The sequence below is a fragment of the Amaranthus tricolor genome, chromosome 17 (genome assembly GCF_026212465.1).
Source record: "Amaranthus tricolor cultivar Red isolate AtriRed21 chromosome 17, ASM2621246v1, whole genome shotgun sequence".
NCBI classification, from domain to species: domain Eukaryota; kingdom Viridiplantae; phylum Streptophyta; class Magnoliopsida; order Caryophyllales; family Amaranthaceae; genus Amaranthus; species Amaranthus tricolor.
The window spans coordinates 12795336-12820752 of NC_080063.1; the positions used below are offsets into that span (position 1 = coordinate 12795336).

The following is a 25417-nucleotide window of genomic DNA, read 5'->3' on the forward strand; positions in this document are numbered from 1 at the left end:
CTATTTTTGTATTTAAATAATTTTTTTTAAAAAAATTATACCCACGGACATATTTTTTTCGAGATCTATAAAATGAGACCCATATTGATATTTTTTGACATAATTTTATGTTTACATATTTTCTTCTTATTTTCGTACTTTTTTTGTTAAAAAATACCAAAATAATCATTTCAATAATTCCAAAATAAAATATGAATTCAAATAACCCAAATTATGGAAGAAATCAAAGTAAAAAAAAAAACAAGAAAAAAATCTTCTAACAATCAAAGTGCTCAAATTGAGTATCAAAATCCTCCATTCAATCCTCCATTTTCTCAAAATACTCCAAATTCTTCTTACTATATTTCTCAAAGTATCCCAAATTCATCTTATTATGTTCCTAAAAAAATACCTAAAATTCTCAAACTATGTTTCACCACCACCATCAATCTTACAATGTCAACTCTAATATTGATAACTATTCAACTCCGATAAGGGATGAAAGTTTAGACGAAAATGAGTTGGAGTATGATGATGATGATGATGATGAGGAAAATGAAGGAAATGATCAAGATGATCAATACGGTGAAGATGAAGGAAATTATGTTCATCATGTTGATGCTAGTCTCTACACCCAACCATCATTTCAAGATCTACTTTCACAATTTTGTTCAACACCGAGCTTCACTCAATTAGTTCAATTATCTTAACAACATCCTAATGATGAAGCCCCTATACCTTCAAAGAAAAGTTGGGATTTGATTGAACATATTGCTCTCGTATGCTCAGTCATGAACACAAGTACAGATCCAATTGTGAGCACCAACCAAAAGATAAGAGTGAGGTGGCAAAAAGATAAGGAAGCTTATGAAGCAGCGAGGATGGAACGACCCCATCTGATCGCACGAAGAACCGCCAACATGCTTAAATGTCATTGGGATAGAGTTGCTCCCGCATGTTTGAAGTGGTATGGAAGTTATGACGAGGCTCTTAGGAAGAAGAAGAGTGACATGAGTGACGAAGATGTGCTTAAAGAAGCACATTTACTCCATCAAAGAAAACACGGTAACTTTAACTTGATTGAGCAATGGAAAATTTTAGGAAAGTATAACAAGTGGTAAAAAGTAATCAAGAAAAACGATTGGATCAACAACCAACTGGTGGTGTTAGTAGTGAAAGTAGTGGGAAAAGATCAAGGACGAAAGAAGATTCTGAACCACTAACAAGTGAACCTCAAGGAGGATCATCTACTCGCCTTGAGGGTTTGAAGAAGGCTAAGGCTCGCATGACTGGGAAAATGGTTGTAGATCAATCAATTCAAGCTTTGAGTGCATTTGGAGAGAGTCTTCGACTTAATTCAGAAATAATGGAGAAGACAGAACTTCAAAAACAAAAAGAAGCTCGAAAAAAAAACAACTTCAAATGGAAGAATATCGAATGAATTGGGAGATCTATCAAACATTAAGCAAAAAGGAAAATCTTCAGCCATGGGAAGCTGATATGATGGTTCAATTTGGACATTACTTTCAAAATTACAATCGTCAGTAGATGGTTTGATTATTTAATGTCTTAATTATGTATTGTTTTTAATTTGTATATTTATTATATGTATGCGCATTGTAATCTTTTTATAAATTTAACAAATTTTCCTTAATTATTATTCATGTCTACATTTATATTTATTAAAAAATATTTGTTTTATTGAAAGAATAATTTTTTTAATTAATAAAAAAGTAGATCTATTTTAATCAAATAAAAAATTATATTACCTTTGTACATAAAAATATTATTAAAAAAAAATAAAGATAAATGTTAGATAAATTAAGGGAAAGAAATTATAGTGGGGTTGAAAAAAAGTAAGAAAGAGAGGATGATGACCCTTTAAAAAAGGTTATTGTTAATAAAATTAGGTTGAAAGATAAATTTTTAGGAGGGAGAAAAGTTGTGAAATAGTAAGATGACCTTTTTTTTAGGTTATGAGTAAGGATGCTCTGAGCAATAAAATTTTATTTTATTGCTGTCGATATCATTTAAATCTCAAGAAATAAACTTTTAAATTAAATTTCACCTCTATAAACCAATAACATAGCATTTGATATTTTTACAAAATAATATTTAGTCTGATCAGATAACAAAAACTAATATTAATATAACAAATTTTACGATCCCTCTTATATGAGACCGTCTCACCGTGTGACGAGTCTATATAAAAGGTTATTAAGCTAAAAATTTCTATTATTGGCCTATTTAGCTCAAGTATGAGGCACGTCTCACGATAAGACCGTGTCATTTAAGAAACAGCTAGTCTCTTGAGAGATCGTCTCTTTGAGAGACGTATCTCAAACCCAATTAATTAAAGATTAATGTCTACTTATCGTATTTTTAATGCCTACTTACATTATCCTTGATGCTACTTACGTATCCTTAATGCTACTTTCAATATCTTAAATGTCTACTTACATCATTTTTAATGTATACTTATAATACTTTAAAAAATATATAATAAACCGACCTAATTATAAATAGTCTCTCAAAAAGACCGTTTCTCATGAGAATTTGTGTTTAAAAATTTGTATAACTTAATCGTTAAATCAAGAAAAATCAAACTGAGAAATAAGTGTTGGTTACAAAGGGAGATGAAATTGAGCCTATGCTCAACATTTTGCAATGCCAAATCAACAAAGTTTGTTCTCGAAATATAATTTGTCTTGTAATACTCTCATGTCAGAACCACAAACAATTCGTATAGATCGTAGTCTATATAACATATTTGAAATATAATTTTAAAATAAAAAAATTATCAAAATTAATACAATCTTTTGCTTATTTTTCTATAATAATATTAATTTTTGATTAACCATAAATAATATCAGCTTAGGAATAATATTAAGTTTTGATTAAACATAAATAATAACTTAGAAGAGTATTTTTTTAGAATTCTTAACATATTAAAAATCAAATTATAAGAGATTATATGACAAAAAAATTGATAAATTATATTAAATTAAAGTTGGTATTATTGTAGGAAAAAACTCCCTTAAATTGGTGTTATTCATGATTAATAAAAATTTAATATCATTATAAAAAAATTAACAAAAAATTATATTATTTACCATAAATTTTTCTTTTTATTTTACCTAGAGTCTTAATCATGAATCTTAATTTATGACTATTTAAAAAAATATATATAATTGGAGCTATATTCCAAACTTATATGAAAATACATTAGACAGTTGGAAAAATCGTCAATGTCGGCCAATAAACAAATAAAAAAATAGGTAATTATTTTATTTATTTGAAAAAATCAAAGAAGAAAATTCTAATTGGTTTTACATACAAGCGCCTTCCTTGTAAACTTCCTACAGCCTTTCGTTTCACACATTCGCTGGCATTTGCAAATCAGGAACATTCTAGAATTGTAATTTTTTCCCCTTATAAATGCTCGCTCTTTCTCACACTACCAATAACTCATTATTCTTTCCAAATTTTCGGAAACCCTATTTCCAAAACCCATTCCTCTCATTCTTTCTCTAGATTCCTTCTCTTAAATCAAGTCTATAATGGCTGGTAAAGGTGAAGGTCCAGCGATCGGTATCGATCTTGGTACTACATACTCTTGTGTAGGAGTATGGCAACACGATCGTGTCGAGATCATTGCTAATGACCAGGGTAACAGGACGACGCCGTCTTACGTTGCTTTTACCGACTCCGAAAGGTTGATCGGTGATGCAGCTAAGAATCAAGTCGCTATGAACCCTATTAACACCGTTTTTGGTGAGTTTTCTGGTTCCTCTTTTCTCATTTTAATCGTTGCGAGTTTAGATCTGTTATTTTTGTTTTGGTTCTGATTTTTGTTAGCCTGCATTATTGGATTTCTGTTTGTATCTTTTTAGACGGCTTGGATCTCGATTGTTACAAGATCTATGTTTGTGATCTGAAGTTGTAGTTTCAGATCTAGTACTGCTGCTATGTCTGCGATCTAGTTAAGGTTCATTATATAAAATTAACCTAGATCTGAATTTTGAATTGATATTTACATTTACTTTTTTGTTTTGAGGTTGAGTTTCCTGGATCTACATTGATATTGGTTGTTACATGATTATAAATTGGAAGTAGTCTTAACTCTTGATGTATCGTACTTCTTATGTGGTTAAGTAAATAATTGGTTTGCGTTGGTTGCATATAGAAGAGTAAATGAGCTTATATTATGCGATGATGCTATGTTTTGTGATACTTTTGTGCTGAACTCGTAAGTTTTGAAAGTCTTTCATACTGAATGAATCATTGAAACTTGATGGACAATTTGGTGTGAGACCTCCTGTAGTTGACAATTTGGTGATGCTTTTGTAAACATATCCTTTTTATGTGGAAATATAAGTTAAGATTTTTCGTGAGACCTCCTTATGTTGATTTGGTTAGGCTTTTTAGTTTTCATTACATCAAATTATGTATCTACAATCTCTTATATGATCGATTATGTAGTCAAGTAGCGGTTGTTTCTATTAGAAATCGTGTTCATCAATTTTAAAGCTTAGATCTAACGTTATAAAGTATTATAGTGTTCTGTTAGTGGATGTTTGATTCATGCAACTGTCATTATCTTACGTCTATTTGGGCCATGATTTAAACAGATGCCAAGCGGTTGATTGGAAGGAGATTCAGTGATTCCTCTGTTCAGGGTGACATGAAACATTGGCCGTTTAAGGTTGTTTCAGGTCCTGGTGACAAGCCCATGATTGTTGTCAACTACAAGGGTGAGGAGAAGCAGTTTGCTGCTGAGGAAATCTCCTCCATGGTTCTTACCAAGATGAAGGAGATTGCCGAGGCTTACCTTGGTTCAACTGTGAAGAATGCTGTTGTCACTGTTCCAGCATACTTCAATGATTCTCAGCGTCAGGCTACCAAGGATGCTGGAGTCATCTCTGGCTTGAATGTTATGCGTATCATCAATGAGCCCACTGCTGCTGCTATTGCTTATGGTCTTGACAAGAAGGCCACAAGTGTCGGTGAAAAGAATGTTCTTATCTTTGACCTTGGTGGTGGAACTTTTGATGTTTCTCTCCTTACCATTGAGGAGGGTATCTTTGAAGTGAAGGCCACCGCTGGAGACACACATCTTGGTGGTGAGGACTTTGACAACAGAATGGTCAACCACTTTGTCCAGGAATTCAAGAGGAAGCACAAGAAGGATATTAGTGGTAACCCTAGGGCTCTTAGGAGGTTGAGGACAGCTTGTGAGAGGGCAAAGAGAACCCTTTCATCCACTGCTCAAACCACAATTGAAATTGATTCTCTTTACGAAGGAGTTGATTTCTACACAACAATTACTCGTGCTCGTTTTGAGGAATTGAACATGGATTTGTTCAGAAAGTGTATGGAGCCAGTTGAGAAGTGTTTGAGAGATGCCAAGATGGACAAGAGCTCTGTCCATGATGTCGTTCTTGTTGGTGGATCCACTAGAATTCCCAAGGTTCAACAGTTGTTGCAAGATTTCTTCAATGGTAAGGAGCTTTGCAAAAGTATCAACCCGGATGAGGCTGTTGCTTATGGTGCCGCTGTCCAAGCCGCTATCTTGAGTGGTGAAGGAAACGAAAAGGTCCAAGACCTCTTGCTTCTTGATGTCACTCCTCTCTCTCTTGGTCTTGAGACTGCAGGTGGTGTTATGACTGTCCTTATCCCTAGGAACACCACTATCCCTACCAAGAAGGAGCAGGTCTTCTCAACTTACTCTGACAACCAGCCTGGTGTGTTGATCCAAGTCTATGAAGGAGAAAGAACCAGGACCAGGGACAACAACTTGTTGGGTAAATTTGAGCTCTCTGGCATTCCTCCAGCCCCTAGAGGTGTCCCTCAGATTACTGTGTGCTTTGACATTGATGCCAATGGTATCTTGAACGTCTCTGCTGAGGACAAAACCACAGGGCAGAAGAACAAGATTACCATTACGAACGACAAGGGTAGACTCTCAAAGGAAGAGATTGAGAAGATGGTTCAAGAGGCAGAGAAGTACAAGTCTGAAGACGAAGAGCACAAAAAGAAGGTTGAGGCAAAGAACGCTTTAGAGAACTATGCCTACAACATGAGAAATACCGTAAGAGATGAAAAGATCAGCTCTAAGCTTGGAGAAGACGACAAGAAGAAGATTGACGAAGCCATTGACAATGCAATCCAATGGCTCGACAGCAACCAACTTGCTGAGGCTGATGAGTTTGAAGACAAGATGAAGGAGCTCGAGAGTATCTGCAACCCCATCATTGCAAAGATGTACCAGGGTGCGGGAGGTGAGGCTGGTGTTCCCATGGATGATGAAGTACCCCCTGCTGCATCTGGCCCTGGTCCCAAGATCGAGGAAGTCGATTAAGTTTCTGTATGTCCATTTCCGGAAGGTTTTTCTGGGATTCTTGATTTTTGTTTTACTATTAAGCATTTAAAACTACTTTCTATTTAGAATTGTAACACAATGCAGCCATGTTTGTTTTTATGATGAGCGTTGTGCTGCATTATCCCCGATGGATTGATTAATATGAAGACAGATTTTTGTATTTGCTTCTGTTATGCTTCTGTTTTTTGGCTCGAGTCTATTGATGTTTCCTCTTGTGATTAGGGTTATCTTTTAAAATTTTTATTCGATTTTGTGTGCATTCCATCATTTCTTTGATTTGGCAACATACTATTTGCTCAATGGACCAATATTGCTTGACATGGTGTAAACATACATGTGAATTCTGAAGACCTTAGTAAAAATTTTAATTTTTATGAGTCTTTTTTTTCTAAATAGAACTTATATTGTTAAATTTGATTTTAAGTTGACCTTAATTCAACTTTTGAATCTGGAGTTAAGTATAGAAGGTTGATAAATAAAGTGTGTCCAATTGACTATTTTTTGAGAAGCGAAGAATAATGTGATTTATTTGATCATTTAGTCAACTAACAGTTTAATTTACTACATTAACATTTTACAATCCAATCTGGGGTGATCTTAGGCGACCAACTCCTTAATGTTTCTGCTTTAAAGCTGGTGTTTTGATGTGAACTCGAGTGGACTGATTGTTGAATGAGATGGTTTGATCGAGAGATCCGCATAAGGGTTAAAATAGGTCATCCAATAGATATTATAAGAACATAAACTTTTTTTTTGAGATCGTTTAACAGAAAGATAGTTTCGTTTAACAGAAAGATAGTTTCTTACAAGTGTATCTCTTTATAAGAATTTTGGGAAAGTTAACGTAAAATTTATATATTTGGACCTAATGCCAGCCAAAATAAAGCTATCTCAAAGTTCAAACCAAAGGAGAAGGCGTAAGACAATCTTCGACTTCATGCTCATCAAGTATATGTTGTTTCGGGACAATGATTTCAAGGACGGTTTCCTTTTCGTCACAATAAGCTTCAATCTTCGCATCATCGGGAATTCGTGTAGACAAAGGAAACTAGCTGTTTGAATTCTGCAGGAGTGTAGTGCACAGTCATAGGGTAAGTTAGCTCGAACATGCTTTACTAACACAAGCAACGTTCACAATGCCAAGATAAGAGTATTCTTCTATGTAACTCTGGCCCTATGAAGATCAGCAAAAGTCACACCTACAATAAACAAGTACCCTTTACATCCAAAAAGTATGAGTTGCCCAAACTGGTTCGACCAAATGGGATTCCGCATCTAAATAGGAAGTAATGGAAAACAAACTTAATTAGATAGATGATAAAGCGATCAGTTAGCAAGTAATGAAAATTGGATAAAATAGCAATTAGTTCCAGATGAGGGAAATATTCCTTTATATTCATCTTTTGTAGTTTACTCTCATTCTATCTCTTAAACAACTATTTGAATTATTTTATTTGTATCTCTAATTAACTTTGTTTGATTAATTTGACTTTTTTCCTTCTTAAATATTTACATTTAATTCGAGCGAGCCATAATAGTTGTGTTCTTAGGTTAACTTTTACTTCTCTCATAAAATTTACTTTCAATACAACTATGCCCCACTATAAATTTATTTATACCCCACTTGATACATAAAACATAGATCCACTATTAATGATAAGCATATAAAAAAACCAAAATTTGGAGGACCAAGCAACATAGATAAAATTCACTTAGGCACATCATGATCCAGCCCAATCCTTCGAATTGAAGAAAATTTGAAATGAATAAGATTAGTTATATATAAAAAAAGCATTAAATAAAAGCAAAATTAATTTATTTTCAAATATAAGCGCCTAAATCTTAAACTTGAGGTATGGGTCTGTTCGCACTTACGAACTGCAAACAAGTGATTTGATTCAAAAAAAGCCAAAGAAGCTATTCGCACTTATTAACTGCGAACAAGATTATTGACTTTTTTTGACCAAATCACATGTTCGCAGTTAGTAAGTGCGAACAAGTATGTCTCTAACTACAGTAGCTTCTTCCTAAGTTCGAACTGAGGAGCCTAATTAAACAGAGTCAACCTTCTGTTTGACCAAGGAGTTGACCCTGGTTGACCCTGTTTGACCAGGTTTTCCTTTGTTCGCACTTAGTAAGTGAGAACAATTTAGTTGACTTTTTTTGACCAATTTGCCTCTGTTTGCAGTTACTAACTGCGAGCAGCACCGAACCTGAACTCTTGGACTGAAGGTGCTTATATTTGGAAATAAGTTAATTTTGCTCTTATTTTGTGTTTTTTTTTATTATTAATCTTATATATTTCAAATTTTTCGAACTGAACTAGTTCAAGACCCTGTTGTATTTAACAACCACAAGCCACGACAAAAAGATTTGAACAAAATAAGCATTTTTTCTAAAAATATTCTCAAATTATGTATGAGAAAAACATATTTCCCAAAATAAGCACTTCCAGTACATTTCTAAATAAGGAATTTGTTTGTTGTTAGTAACAGTGGGCAATTACTAAAACTGATCAGGAGATAAGTCAGCCAAACAGTCACCCGCTCTTACAAATAGGGGACAATCGGGTTGACTTTTTTTAATTTTTTGATCGTTGTTGACTTTTTTCATGTATAATAATCTACTATTACTAATAGCGAACGATTGTTTTCCCATATACCTTAAAAAAATTTTGGGTTTGGAGATCAAAAAGTTAAAAAGTTAGACTAAAAATCACCAACTATTAGTTATAGCGAACAATCCCTAATTTAGTTTTGGAGATTATTTTGGAAAGTAAGTTTACCTATTTTGGGATTTTTTAGTACTTTTTTGTCATTTTGTTCAAATTTTCCCTTGACTAGCTTTATTCAATAATAGAAATGTGGACAAAATAAGTTTCTTTTTCTTAAAAAAATTTCCAAAGTGAATTTAGAAAAATTTTATTTCTCAAAATAAGTGTCTCCAGGTCTGAGCCTAGGGAATGATATTGTTCACTGTTATTAGGCGATTATTGATTCCAAGTTAAAAAATCAGCCCAATAATCACCCGCTTGTGGTGACTACCCTTGACTTAGATTCAATGATCCGCTATTACTAACAACAGGCTATTGTTTTTCTATATACCTTAATCCTCTATATATATATATATATATATATATATATATATATATATATATATATATATATATATATATATATATTAAAAAAAGGGGCGACCAAACAGCTATGAAAATGTGGTCGCCATGCTGGCGACGTAACAGCTACGAATGGGTGGTCGCCAAACAGCTAGGAGGAGGTGGTCGCCAGCGTGGCGACGGGTAATGGTCGCCGATATTTTTGGCGAGGAAAGCGCGTCCACTTTGAGATTAGCGACGAAAGAAATAGCGACCACCTCGGATCCCGTCGCCAGCCTGTCGCCCGGCCTACTTTTTGACCGTTTAGCTATGAAATGGCGACGAAATGCGTTGTCGCCAATTCGATGGTTATTTGTAGTGTGTATATATATATATATATATATATATATATATATATATATATATATATATATATATATATATATATATATATATATATATATATATATATATATATATATATATATATATATATATATATATATATATATATATATATATAAGGTTTTGACGTGACGTTCTTGCAATGGGGTGATTGCATTGCACAATTGGTTATGATGGTCCTGCATTGTCCTGTGGAAATGAGGATACATCAAACTCATTTAGAAAATGCATGTCCATTAGTGAGGATGAGCTCGGCTTCTCATTAGTCAGGCTGAGCAGCGGACTCCTCGACATTAGGTGGGATTGTTTTTGCAGGTTGCTGTAAAAGTTATGGAACGCTATATCATCAAATAAGAACATATAGGAATGTAATGTATTGCTTATATTTGATGGGTTTTCTAATTTGTACTTGGCTTATCAAATCGGGGAATATGGTGATCATTAAGGAAGTGTAGATGACTAGATGTTTTTTATGTTAAGATTTTGTTGGGAAGCTAAGGAAATCTGTAATGCAAACTCAACTTTGATGAACACAAACCTTATAATATTTTTTGCTAGTTTGGCTCAATATCTATTTATAGAAGGCCAAGCTTAGAGTATGTTATTAGGTGAACCGTCCTTATAGTAGACTTAGTATATTTGGGTTTGTCGCGCTGTTTTAAAGGTTATTATGTAATTAAAGAAAAATTCTAAAACCAAGACAGCAAAACCTGAACACTATATTCTAAATTATATCTAAAATATGATTAAAATCAAACGTAAATATCAGCTTAATGCTAAGCTCAATTAATAAAGCAAAAATTATGCCTAAAACAATAATTAACAACATCAACCAACAATTTGTAGATGAATAAACAAGCAAAAAATTGATTGCCCTAAAACAAGTTATTATAAATTTTTTTCCCTTAAACAAGCAAGCATGAAATTGATAAATCAGTTAACTACTAGCAATATGCATATGCCCAAAACTAATCTAGTCTTCCAAAACATAGCTTCAGAATCTATAGAGGAGTATGGAATGGAAATAATTTGCCCTAACTTTTAAAACTAATAAAAAAATTATACCTTTAAACAATCAAAGTTTATCCCAAATGAATTTACAAGGATTAAATTGAAAGGAGATGTTTGAGAACTATATGAAGTTATTTAATGAAAGAAATGTCGATTTTAATTTAGGTAGAAAATGAATAAACTAAATTGGAGAAGAACTAGCAAAATATTTTGTTTGCATATGTGCCGTTAGCAGCAAGACGTAGGTCATTATTAAATAGAGTCAAAAAATCAACGTAGCAATCGCCTGCTATTAGTAACAACAAACAATCTCATTTTTTAGATTCGAGTTGAGAGAAACTTATTTGGAAAATAAATAATCCCAAACTCTTTTACGAAATTTTTAAGAGATTAAACTTATTTTGTCAAATTTTCTTAAGTTATCCACCGTAGATAAATTGCATCTTCCATGAAAACAAACAAAAGGAAAGGTCTTGTACTCTTGTTTCCGCGTACACTTTCCTATAGCCAACAGCTACAATAATTATTAGTACAGCATGTCAACAACTGTAGACCGCACAAATCTCTAATAGTTTACGCTTCGCTTTAGGATTTCTCCATTTCATATTATTTTTAATTTCTGATTAGTTTTTAATTTATAAGTTAAAACATATTCAAATGAAATCTTGTTTTATTCATCTTATTGTAAAAGTTACTATTCAAATTTTTATAATTTTTTATTACACATAACTAGAAATATTAATATTAAGGATTGAATTAGTGCATTGAACTGGGTGAAAGAGGAAGTACTACCCGGCCCTGAGTTCTCTTTAATTAATGTTTTTAGATATAATTAGAAGATAAAATCTATAATATTCATACGAGATATCATTAAATTGTCTTAATATATAATTTCTCCGTTCTTTTAAGTTTGTCCACTTTACTATAACGGGTAGTTTTAAAAATTTGTCCACTTTAGAATACTTTTTATTGTTGGAAATTTTTTTCCCTAATATACCCTCATTTCTCTCTCTCTCACTCCCTTATTTCTCTAGTATATTCACTCTCTCACTCATTTTTTTGTTTTTTAAATTTTATTTATTTTAATTGTCTCCCTCATACTTTCAATACAATCATTATTTTACACCACCATCTAATTAAAATAATATCCACTATAATAAAAGATTCTGTTTTTTCTTAATAAGTGTGAAAAACTTAAATTAGACAAATTTAAAAGAACGGAGGGAGTACTATACTTCAATGTTCCATTTGGATTGAATTAAAGAGAAAATGGCGGTTTTTAAAGAAAAAAGTTAGATAAATGTAATATATGAGATAATAAATTGTGTTGATGGAATTAAAAGAAAGTTAAATAGTATGAATGAAATTTAAAGAAAGTAATGGGTCATGGACTAAAAATAATAATAATGCAAGTAAGGTGAGAGGGACTAAAATGATAAATAATACAAATTAATGGAACAGAGGGAGCACATTGTGACCAATTCAAAATAGAGGAGGAAATAGTAATTTAAGGAAAAATCAGAGAAATGTACTTCATATTGTAATCAAAAACAAGTTTATTGTATGAATGAGATTTGAAATAAGATTTTGAGTTATGATCAAAATAAAATATAAGAATTTTTGTGACAGAAACATATGTTCACATAAAAAAGCCTTTTAATATCTAAGATGTCAATTTTAATATTTTATCTAAAACTGATATTTTAATATTAATAAAGTGCAAATTTAAATATTTAGATCAATTTATTGTCAAATACTTTTATATTAATGTGGAAGAGAGAGACAAAGTGAACATTAGGAACCCAAGATTGAAGGATCTTCCAACTTCACCGACCTGTTTTGAAGTGCTAATTATGACGGAAATTGATTACAACTTCAACATAGCTGTTTTACACTAAGCAGTTAGCAGAACTATGCAACTCTTAAAGCAAGACAGGCAGTTGAAAATATTAACCGTATTTTGTTGGTTTTTAACTAAGTCGAAAAAGTCAATTGTTAATGAAGATGTTTGGTAAATTCAGATATTAGTAATTGGCTATTTATTAGAGGAAAAGTTGTTCAATAAGCCAAAAGCAAGAAAAACTAATTGAAGTAGTTTATTTAAATATTTTTCTTGTTGTTTGACCAACCAACAAAATAACAGTCAAAAGCAAATTAAAAAACTAATATAAAAGCTAACATCAAAACACCCCTATACTTTAACTTTCAACCTTTAATTCATAAATTATAGGAGTATATCAACTATAAATTCACATTTTTTGATATTAAGAATTAGATAATACTCAAAGATAATATATATTTTAATTAAAAGAATATCATTTTGAGTGATTAACTTGTAAAAATTTTAATTTTTTCTTAAAAAAACCAGACCTCTGAAACTTGGAATAGTAGTGAATTTATGAAGTTTGGGTGCCAAGTGCCGACAACAAAAAATCTTAAATACACAATTCCTTATAGTTTTCACTTTTCAACCTCTTGTTCAAAAATTAGTTATTAACTAAATTCACATTTTTTGGTATTAATCATCTCATTTAAATAATTTTATTTTAAAAAAATTACTAAATAATTTATTTTCTTATCTACATTATTTAACTCTTGAACAAAGCTGGTTAATTGTGTTCATTAATGCTCTTTAACATATTGACATGTGGCATAGCCAAGCAAATGCTTTCGATATCAAATATTTAGAATTTTAGATACAATATTAAATTTAATTTATAAAATCCCACGTTGAGTAATTACGTTGTATATAATATATATCTCATTTATAGTTCAATGAAAACTTAATCTTTGTTGTCATTTAGAGCGTATAATGGTCATCGAAAATAATAATTAATTAAATTAAATTAATTTATTAATTAAGTTAAATATCCCAGTATTTCAAAATTGTTATTTTGTGCAAAAGTATTTTTGCGGATTGCGAGATTTCAAGACAAAGTTTCTGTTTTGGAATATGTTCAGGTCGCGGCCCGTGACTTTCGCGCTGGTTTTTGCAATGTTCGTTTCATTCGGTTTTGTTAGTTATGCAATAACTACCTATAGTTATATTAACTGAATTATTGGGATGAATTAATTTAATATCGACATTGATTCGTGAATCGATGTTGCGGTTCATGAAGTAACATATTACTTCATGAATGGTTGTATACCTTTCTATAAATATAGAAGGCATGTGTAAGTTATTTTTAGCATGAGATGTACATGGAATATACATGTAATTTCTGATTTCTTTTCTTGTCTAACACTTTACATAGAGAATTTGCAATCCTCAATTGTAAATTTTCGTTTCTTCTTCCACTTAAGTTTTCTCATTTCGTTCTAAATTCCTTATGCTAGGAATATAGTGTAATTCTTTGTATTTCAAAATATATTTCCGGTTTCTATTTCCAAGCATCGTAGTAGGGAGGAAATGATGTTTTAGAAAAGAGCATGTCGCCTAGATTTAATATCAAGTTCACATACAAAACCTTCTTGTTATTATGTTCGATATATGGTGTTCCCGATGATGAAGTTTAAATTTGATGTATGTAAAACAAAGGTTTGAACCTGTCATATGTTTTGTAACCTTCTAAGTTTATGTAACTTTATTTTACATGTTTGATTAATAAAATTAAAATCACATTTATTTTTGAAAGAATTTAACGTCATTTTTCCTATTAAAATCTAATCAATATAATTCACAAAGTCTTTAATGAGAAAAATAATACAAATACCTTATTTTTTTAAAGATCAATAAAAAAGAGATTTCTTAAAATCTAGGCATGTAAAAGTAAGATTTTTAGTATTAATTTTCGTAGATTTTATCAACATAAATAGACAAAAATTTAGGAAAATCAGGAGTTCATGGGGTCACGCCTTTATGAAATTTGTGCCCATGAGTCAAATTTTGAATTAGAGTTTACATATATCAAATTTTGTTCAAATGTACAAATAAGCAACAAATAAATAAACACAAATACACAATTTCTTTTTATTTCTATTGAATTTAAATAAATACAAAAATTATAAATTAAAAGAACGTTAATTGCAAAGTGAAGCAATGATAAATAATCAGTGTACATTAATCTTTGCTGTAATAACAATGCGAATACACACATAGATTCCATTCACTACTATCTAATACAAATACTAGTATAAACAATACCCAGAAACAAATTAAATTTCCCAGATCAAAAAATAAACATAATAATATCTTCAAAAATGTAATAATAAATTATTACAAATTATCATCAACTCTTTGTTTATACTTAATTTTGTAAACTATTTGAATTTTTATTTTTGATCAAGTTTTAATTATTAAAAGCATCACATCTTCGCCTAATCTCACCATGTCTTCCAGTTTTAACCCCAACAAGACTCAATTTCTGCATAGCTTTAACAAAATCATTGAAAAACGCGTTCTGATCTTGTGCATACAAATCTACAAATGGTCTAGTTCTTGCATCACTATACAATACTCTGTCTGAAGCCAAGATCCCCAATCCTTTAGGTATGTTCTGAAAATAAACATTGTCGAATTTACTAGGCGTCATTATATCATTGAACACAGATAAACTCGGATCCTTTTTGTAATTTGCACAAGCATTTTTCAATCCTTGAGCCAATCTAGGGTTATAAGTCGGGTCAAATTCCTGAGTTGAGCTATAATTATAGATCCCGGAAGCAAACTCGGAGCAATGAGAAAAACCTATTGAGTGGCCCCCGCTAAGAGCAACCATCTCTCTTGCAGAGAAATTATGACGCTCAAAAATAGAGAGCATTTCATCTATTGACATAGTAGGTTTAGGCAAAGTGTTAGGATAAACTAACGACGCTTTTGAAATGAGACTATCTTTGCGACCTAGAAGTAGAGTGTAGTACGGACCACCGACGATTGAGACGAGGTTTCGAGTTGCGACGGCGAGGATATCGGCGCAAGAAACGACACCGGGACAAGACAGCTCAAGTGCCGCTTTAGCGCGTACAACGACGTCAAAGCCGTCGCCGGGAAGAGAGAGGTTGATGTCGGCGTCACGCTCGGCTTTGTTGAAGGGAGTGGACGAGATTAACGCCGAAGCATCGCAGCCGGTGACGAAACAGTCATGGAAAAAGAGCCGGAGTGCGGCGCCGGCGGTGGCTGGGGATTTGATTTGTTTGGTTTTTGTGGTATGTTGCATGATTTCTTCGAATTTGGGGCATGATTTGGAGTAGTAATTTGTAGATAGGCGAGATTCTGAGGAAGGGATAGTGAAGAGGAGAGAGAGTAAGACAATGAGTATGAAATTGGAAGCCATTGAAGAGGAGGAGAGAGAAAAAAGAGGAGATTGGGTGGAGTGAAAAGGAAGGAGAGATAAGGATATGATGGGGATTTTAAAGTAAAGAGTGGGGGAGGTGGTGGGTGTTTTTTGCTTTTTAGGTTGTCGTGTGTGGAGGAGAGAATAATAAGACTTAGTTTGAAAATTTGCTATTGAAAATGATATTTTTTATTATAATATATATTTTATTTGTTTACTTATTTGTGTCAAAATAAAATTTTAAATTATTTATTATATTATGACATTTTACATATATTTTACAAGAAAATATATATCATGTGAGATTTTATTTTGTTCATCTTGTTGCATATTTTCTTAATATTAAATTTTTATAATTTTTTAATTGTGTGTTACTCTAAATAGAAATAATCCTACAGACGCATTAGACTGCGTAATGAACTGTTTGAAAGAAAATTTAAAAAGACAAAGAATTAATGAATATGATACATATTGAGATTTTGAGAACTATTTTAATTATTTAGCCTTATTGCAAAATGATATAAAAGTTCAAAATTAAATATAATAAATTGAAGTAGCGAGATAATAAAAAAGAAAGGAGAATATAAATAGTAAATGTTATGAGGATATATAAAAAAAATATGATAAATTCTATATTAGAAAATAGATCAAATGGCAAAAATTCCTAATTAATAACTGTGATTTGTAAATCACAATAAAAAGACAAAAAGAATTATATTAAAATAAACAAAATAAAAAATATAATTTTAAAAAATAAAACTTTCATCTTATCACATCTTACCACATGAGAGTAATTTATTAAATTTACAAATAATCGTTATTTACTAAGATTTTCTCGATTAATTACAACTATGATTGGTGATAGTATATGTTGTTATGAAGTGCATTTGAATTGAAAAAAAAATATCTTACTTTTTAAAAATAAAAGTTGAGGTTGTGAATTTGTATACTACTCGGAGGCAATTCACCATTGCAAGTTTTGATTGATCATATGTCGAAATTGAAGGCAATGAACAATACCTAACGTTAATGGAACAATTTCTTAAAACCTTGTTGTGGAATATGCTAAGAAATCTTAATATCCAATGATAAATTTAATGTTGAGCTTGTAAGATCGAGTATACAAGATAAGATTTGACTCCACATAAATCCGAAGAGATTGATCAAAATTTTATTCTATACTATGATAGTTCTGATAATCAGAAGAGTAGTCCATCAAACACTTAACTAATTCTAATTATTTATTTATTAAATGTGAGTTATTTTTCAATAGAGAGATCTATTCAAAACCGACTGCTATTGTAGGTATGTATTAATAAAGTTGTTTTCATTGCTTCTATTCAAACCTTAAATATTAAAAAATGTAAAATTGTGGGATTTTGCTATCATCATTTATACATGTTGTAGTAAAAAATTTCTTTGTATCATTTCAACTTTCAAGTTCGAATGACCTATTATTTTATTACAAATTCTTTTAAAACCCTATTATTATTAGATAAATTCAAATTAAATTAAATACTCTTATTAAATTAATTAAAACATTCAAATTTGATATATAATACTCATTTGTTGAATTTGAATTTTTTTATAAATCTTATAATAAAACGGTCTCATATATTACCTGAAAATCATATTAATTTCATAAAATTGGTTACTTTATTATCCCATTGAATGACCGGGAAGAATACAATTTGGTTATGAGTGGTGCAGCGGATCATAATTCATGGACAAGAATATTGCCATGGTGAAGAAATGATACTCAAACTTTAATAACAAGCTGAGAATCTAAAAAACTGAGTTATGAGTTATTGTAGTTATTGAGGATTTTCTTTTTTATTCGTATGATATATGTTCTTCCTTTTCTCCAAATCTTGATTGAATAAAACTATAGATAGAGTAAAAAGGGCTTAGAAATCACGATTTATAAGCTTATTAAACGAATTACGAGTCAATATATGAGCTTAGAAAGTCTATTAAAAAGTTAATATTGATTTTTAAGGAGAATATCGAACCCACCGAGTTCGAGGGAGTAGTCTAAATAGACCCGTGTAACGGGTTGGGTCAAGGGCTTGTTAGAGATTCAAATTCGTCTTTTAATTGTGTACACTTTAAATGGGTCGAGTTTTAAAGGAATTAGTCTTCAAATAGACCTTTTATTTACATAATGAAGTGAACTAAAAACGAGTTCTATACGAACCCTAAATAGGCCTTGATTATCATTGATTTTGGCATTGTTATATATCGCCACCCTTTTCATTTTATCGCCACCCTCCTAATGAAATTACGAATTTGCCCTTGGACTTAAAACTTGGTTAACAAATGTAAATCGCACTTAATAACACTATTATCACTTAAAAAACATTAAACTTAAAGTTTAAACGTAATTTCGAATATTTTTATCGCAACCCTATATATATTGAATTTTCAGTAGCGCCCTTGTATGATATACGAATTCAAACACCGTACTATCTCTCTAAAAACGTTATTCGATTTTAAACAAGCTGTTAGTTGGAATCGATTAACTATGGCTAACGAAAGCGACTATGAATCGAATCCGGTACATACTTTAATCGATTTGAATCGGTGTAATTTTTATAAAAAAAAAATTGCAGTCGCAAAAACTGGGCGACTGGACCACGGAGGAGTCGAACATTTGCGACTTCTTCGTGGTCCAGTCGCCCATTTTGTGCAAGTCCTCCATGGTCCCGTCGCACGTTTTGTGCGACTCCTCCGTGGTCCACTCCCCAAGTTTTTGCGTACTCCGTTTTTTTAAAAAAAAATTATTATTATTATTATTATGTAAATTATATAAATAGTTTTTTATTTATTTAGTAATTTATATTGTTGTTATGTTTTAATATACGTTGTAGTAAATTATTATTATTAATATTATTATTACTACTACTACTACTAATAATAATAATAATAATAATAATAATAATAATAATAATAATAATAATATTATTATTATTATTATTATTATTATTAATATAAGTAATTTGTATTATTAACATTATTATTATTTTGTTATTGTTTATTTAAATAATTTATAATTATATATTTTTATTATTATTTTCTTATTATTTAATATTAATATGTTTTATTATTATTACAATTATTTATATTGTTATTATTTTAATATTATTTATTGAAGTATATTATAAATTTTAATTAATGGTAATTTTTATTACTATTATTTTAATATTAATTATTAAAGTAAATTATAATTTTTATTTATTATTGAATATTTTTATTATTAATGCTTGTATGTATAATTTTTTAATAATCTAATGTATGATTTATTTCATATTTCAAATTTGCATGACTTTGAAAATTTAGAAGACAATGTAGATTACTCTGGTAGATTTGTTACGGATAGGAAATTTGATTCCATAGATGAATTACATAGTTGGGCCGATGAGATAGCATTGACAATTGGTTTTCAATTTACAAGTGCTTCTTATAAACAAAAAGAAGGACGTTCTAGAGTTAGTTTGTATTTAAGATGTCACCGCTATAGTAATATTAGGGGTGATTTGCATAACCTAGATAATGCTGCCCAACCTGATTTTAAAAGTAGAACATGTCAGTGTAAATTTATGATTGTAGCAAGTAGTCGTAAATCAGGAGAAAGACCTTGGACGGTGAGGGTTTGTCCGGGGGAAAAAGGTAGACATAACCACTCGTTTTTAGTGTACAGAGATGGTCATGTAAGGGCAAATAGGATGAATGTAGATATTCGGGAGCACATACGACAGCTTAGTGCAACCTGCCTTTATCATGACTTCAATTAGGGAAAATTTTTCTGGGTGTTTTTTACTAGTATGAATCAAATATACAATGCTAGACAATCAATAAGGAGAGAAGAGATGGACGGTAGTACTCCCCTTCAACACTGTCTTTATATGGCCATAGAGCTTTATTACGTGGTCTGGATAGACTTGGATAGTGAAGGGGGATTGTGCAGATTATTAGTTGCAAATCTTACCTCTATCCAAATGATACGTACGTGGTCGTATGTTTTGTTGATAGATACAACGTATAAAAAAAACAAACAAAAGTGGCCACTGTGTGAAGTAATAGGAATGACGCCAACCAATCACATCTTGGTTGCGTTCTGTTTGATGCGAGATGAGGCGACTGTGTCATATTCGTGGGTGTTACAGGGATTGAGAGATATTTTAGGCACAGCTCAGACTCCTAGAGTCATCGTCACTGATCGAGATGAGGGTTTATCTGCAGCTATTCGTGATGTCTTCCCAGGTAAAAAAGTTTTGTTGATTAATTATTGTCGTTCTCTTTATTGAATATGTCTTAATTACGTTCAATGTTGTGTTTAATGTAGATGTGCGACATTTGTTATGCATTTGGCATATTGCCAACGACGTTGATAATATGGTGGACAAGTCGTGTGGCGGGAAAAAAAATCAACAAGGCAAAGTATTCAGGAAAAGTCAATGGAAACCCCTGGTTGAAAGTTCTACACTCGACGAATTCGAACAAAGATGGTAATCGATTGTGACTACCTGGTCGGTTAGAAACAGAAAGGTCGTTCGATATTTGGCTGGAACATAGATTCCACTTAAAGAGAACTTTGTGCGTGCATGGACGAATGAATGTTTACACATGGGTAACCAGACTACCAGCAGAGTTGAAAGTCAACACTCGTCTTTCAAGTATTATCTTGGTAGTGGTAATAGCTCATTTGACACCCTGTTTAAAAGGGCACACGCACAGATAACAAACAGCAAGCTAGGATCCGACAAGCGCTACAGCAATCTATGAATTCTTTTTCAAGGTTGTTGCGACATCATTTCTTTAGACCTTTATATCACCATGTATCTATTTTTGCCTTGGAGAAGTTGCAGCTTGAGCATAACCGTATGTTAGATTTGGGTGATTATGTATTTATATCGACATCATTTCAAGGTCGTCCCCTCTGGGCAGGGTAGGCCTAGAACTATTCCCGCTCAACAAGTTTCTAAAAAAAGTCTTTCCTTTCCCGTGAGTACCAGCCATTCACTACAATTTATGATAATTTAATTAACTATTGTTAATAAATAAAAATCATCAAACATTACGTTAAATTAACCACATGAACAACAATATATATAAATTAACTACTCATTATCAACATATATAAATTAGCAACAACAATATTAGCTAATCATTATCAACAAATATAATTTAACAAAATATTTATTATTAATATTATTGTAATTACTTTTCTAAATTAACAACAATCATTATAATAATAATAATATTAACAAAAATAATAATCATAACAATAATAACAAAAACAATAATAATAATCATAACACTAATAACAAAAACAATATTAAAAAATAAAATTAAAGAAAAATTTACTAACAATAACAATAACAACATCACCAACAAAAATAATAAAATAATTTTAAAAGAATAAAAAAAAGTTAATAATAATAATAATAATCACAGTAGTAATAATGATAATAATAATAATAATAATAATAATAATAATAATAATAATAATAATAATAATAATAACAATAATAATAATAATAATAATAATAATAATAATAATAATCATAATAATAAAAATATTTAAAAAAATAAATTAAATATAATAATTAAAACAAAAATAAAAATTTAATAATAATAATAATAACAATCACAATAATAATAATAACAACAACAACAACAATAATAATAATAATAATAATAATAATAATAATAATAATAATAATAATATAAACAAAATTAATAATAATTATTTTTAATTAAAAAAAGAAAAAAATAAAATTGGGTGAGTCGCACGAAATCCGCGACTCGACCACCGGTCAGTCGCGCGAAACCCGCGACTCGGCGCGGCTCAGTCGCCCAAAACGTGCGACTGAGCTGCGGTCGAGTCGCGGGTTTCGTGCGACTGACCCGCGGTCGTGTCGCGGATTTCTTGCGTCTCACCCAATTTTTATTTTATTTTTTTCCTTTTTTTTAATAAAAATATACGATTCGAATAAAAATTACCTCGATTATTTGTTTGCGGATTGAATTTCTTAGCTTTAGCTCCAAAAATTTTATGTTGTAATTTTGTTTTTTAAGTGTGGTAAAGGAGTTATTTAGTGAGGTTAGAGTATAAATAAGAAATTTGAAGTCCAGTGGCAAATTCGTAATTTTTTAAAATTCAAGGGCAAATTCATAATTTCAATGGAGGGTGGCGATAAAATGAAAAGGGTGGCGATGTTTAAGAATCGAGTTGATTTTTTGATTAAACTATGATACAAAACTTCTAGTAAAACCAGTAATGAAATTATAGGACATTTTAGTTGATTTAACATGCTTATTTCGATCATAATTTAAAAGAACAAAATTTTAAATGGATCAAGTGTGGTTGGAGCGAGTTGAGAGGGACTGTTCCGTTAGAGCTCGTTTAATTTTTAACAAGGGTCGTCCGAACTTAATTTGTTTTGATTTAAGCTCGGTCTAATCCATTATACAGGTCTAATTCTAAACACCTGCCGAACAACATTTTTCATATCACAAATTCTTGTGAGAAACGGTCTCTTTGAGAGATCATTTCTAATTGAATCGGTCCATTATATATTTTTTTAAAATAATATAAGTAGGATTAAAAATTATGTAAATAGATATTTAAGATATTAAAAACAGATATTAAAAATACGATAAGTAAGCATTAAGGATAATATAAATAGGCATTAAAAATATAATAAATAAACATTGATATTTAATGAAATGGATTTGAAATACATCTATTAAAGAGTGTAGCAGTTTTCACATAAACATGGAGGACCCCAAAATGGTTGGTGCATGAAATTGGTTCTAGCTATCTAGACTTTTAGCCTCCAGCGAATACTGCATAAAAATTATTCTATTTCATTTGACCTGATTACTTATAGTATATTTGTACCTATTCTCAAGAAATAAAAACTAAAAATAATCATAATTTTTCTAGTTCCATTCTAATATTGATCTATTATGGGCTTTTGGCAATCGTTGGTTATTGGATTTTGGCTTTTTTAGTTGATTTTTTGACTAGTTGAAATGTGGGTTTTTTTGTTGCCTGAAAAACCAGCTGTCTATGGATATGTTTAGTAAATTTAGACATCGGTTGTTGTCTGTTTATTAGTGAAAAAGTGGGTCAACAAGCCAAAAACCAACAAAAAAAGGTAAACTGGAATAACTTTTTATTTTGGCTTAAAAGCCAGCTTTTCAGCTGGCTTAAAAGCCATTTACCAAACACTTTTTTTAACTGTTTGACCAACTAACAAGTCAAAAGCGAACAAAAAACCAATATAAAAACTAACTACCACACCCCTCATACCAAATAGTGAAATTTTCTTATATAATATGTCATAATTAATCGCAAATATTTCAAAACAAAATTAATATTTAATAATAAAAGTAGATTTAATTTTGGACTAATTCATAACATGTCCTTGATATTATACATCTATTTTATGTGTAAGAGAAGATGAACCTAACATGACTAATAATTGTATTTAGGATGAGTAATTAGAAAAGAATTCCATATAAGCATAATACATGGCGTATTCTATGATCCAAACTTCACTTACAACTATTTTTTTAATGACTTGACATGCCTAATTTCCGTATCTATGATTAATTGATTCCATGCCAATACGTGTTTTGATCATGATTAACGTATCACAACTCAACACAACCTAATATCGGTTAGCTATTTTTTTTATATGCTAAAGAATCCCAGCAAAATTACATATAGAAAAGTAAATGAATTAATTTTTTATATAGATAATAATAATCAAATTTCCGCACAAGAGTCAAACAAAAAATTGTTAACTACTACATACCTATTTAATTTTATATTCTAATTTCTCTTATTTTATTGACGACTAACAAGGATAGATATGTATTTAATAATGTCAATTGACATTGCTTCACTTAAAAAATAAGTAATAACAAAAATTGGTATTAATATCATATACATCAACTTAATCTAAAGTGGACCTATGCCCAATTAATGTTGTCCACTGACACCATTCAACTTATGTATATAACCATATAACGACCGATTTCAAGTTAAGTAAATCACACATATTGGGTTTTGATCCCTGATCACCTGTATAAAAGATAATACACTGATCAACTCATTTAGAGTGTATTTACACGTAATATTTGATTTTATTTTGAATTGATGTGATGTCAACTAATTTTACTAACATCACGCTAAATCTGTCACTATATTTAAAGATATTAATTTATGTATTGGTTAAATTGATATAAGATTTATAAATAATATATTATCAATATTACTTGATCTATTTTCTTGACATTCTTTTCAATTATTTCTATCTAAGCTTTAAAAACATGTTTTGGTAGTGGATTCAAGTCAATGATCTCCAGGCTGAGCGAAGTTCAGTTAGGTCAATATCTGTCATTTTTCCTATTAGTTGTATAACTTTTTTAAATATTTTTTCTTTATGTATTTTTTTGTTATCTTGTTGATTTATGGTATCAACAAAACACAAAATAGCTTGGTTGTTGAATGATGAGCTTGTAGAGATAAATGAAATTCATTTTTTCTTAGAAAAATTTGTTGAATGAGATAGAAAAGCCTTGAAGTTTAAAAATTTTGTGAATTACAAATGTTTATTTTTTACGACTTATAATCTTTAATGTATCAAAGTTTACAGTCTTCAGGCCAAAACACAAAATTCTGACCCCTTAAACCAAAGTTCTGACCATTTAATTGGTCGTAATTATGTGATTTGACTTGAACGCTGTAGATTTTGATACTTAGGTGGCTGTAATTTCGAAAAACAAAATAGTATGGCTGTAATTCACAAAATGCTAAATTTTAAGGCGATAATTCGCAAATTATTTTTTTCTTTTCTATCTAACTTGTTAGTAATAGTATCTTCGTTGGTCAATTGATTGATATTACAATTACAATAATTATTAATAATTTACAATTTTTACAATAATTAGGGGCCCAATTTTGAATATTAGAAGAGGGCTTTCAATACGTTTAAGATCGCCATAATTTTACTATTGCAATTTATTTTGAATGTGAGTTGTTTCAAAATTTTACAAACGATTGCCTTATACGCTGCTTTTAAAATGCAAAAAAAAAAAATTGTGGAAATTTTCGCTAGTAAAATGTTATTAAATGTAATTTTTAAATAAATTATCGATATTATTTTTTTTTTCCATCACGTGAGTGATTGGAAACCCTAAGTTGATTTAGGTAATGGTGGTTACTTAAAGTCGCCTTGAGGATGGATTCCGATTAGA

At 30.5% G+C, this 25417-nt stretch overlaps 4 protein-coding genes across 4 annotated transcripts; 3 read left to right on the forward strand and 1 right to left on the reverse strand.

The window, feature by feature from the left end:
• The first annotated feature begins 407 nt into the window (after positions 1 to 407).
• Positions 408 to 1420, forward strand: LOC130803757 (uncharacterized). Its single transcript, XM_057667956.1, has 3 exons — positions 408 to 603; positions 709 to 1044; positions 1095 to 1420. The coding sequence occupies exons 1-3, from the start codon at positions 408 to 410 to the stop codon at positions 1418 to 1420; spliced, it is 858 nt and encodes a 285-aa protein (XP_057523939.1).
• A 1909-nt stretch (positions 1421 to 3329) lies between these two features.
• Positions 3330 to 6521, forward strand: LOC130803997 (heat shock cognate 70 kDa protein 2-like). The gene is made up of 2 exons (XM_057668263.1): positions 3330 to 3753; positions 4611 to 6521. The coding sequence occupies exons 1-2, from the start codon at positions 3540 to 3542 to the stop codon at positions 6338 to 6340; spliced, it is 1944 nt and encodes a 647-aa protein (XP_057524246.1). The 5' UTR covers positions 3330 to 3539; the 3' UTR covers positions 6341 to 6521.
• Positions 6522 to 14822: 8301 nt separating this feature from the next.
• Positions 14823 to 16260, reverse strand: LOC130804445 (peroxidase 31-like). Its single transcript, XM_057668877.1, has one exon. It carries the CDS (start codon positions 16142 to 16144, stop codon positions 15161 to 15163), a length of 984 nt encoding a protein of 327 aa, XP_057524860.1. The 5' UTR covers positions 16145 to 16260; the 3' UTR covers positions 14823 to 15160.
• A 3284-nt stretch (positions 16261 to 19544) lies between these two features.
• LOC130804305 (protein FAR1-RELATED SEQUENCE 2-like) lies at positions 19545 to 21109 on the forward strand. Its single transcript, XM_057668694.1, has 2 exons — positions 19545 to 20407; positions 20490 to 21109. Exons 1-2 carry the CDS (start codon positions 19969 to 19971, stop codon positions 20654 to 20656), a joined length of 606 nt encoding a protein of 201 aa, XP_057524677.1. The 5' UTR covers positions 19545 to 19968; the 3' UTR covers positions 20657 to 21109.
• Positions 21110 to 25417: the final 4308 nt, after the last annotated feature.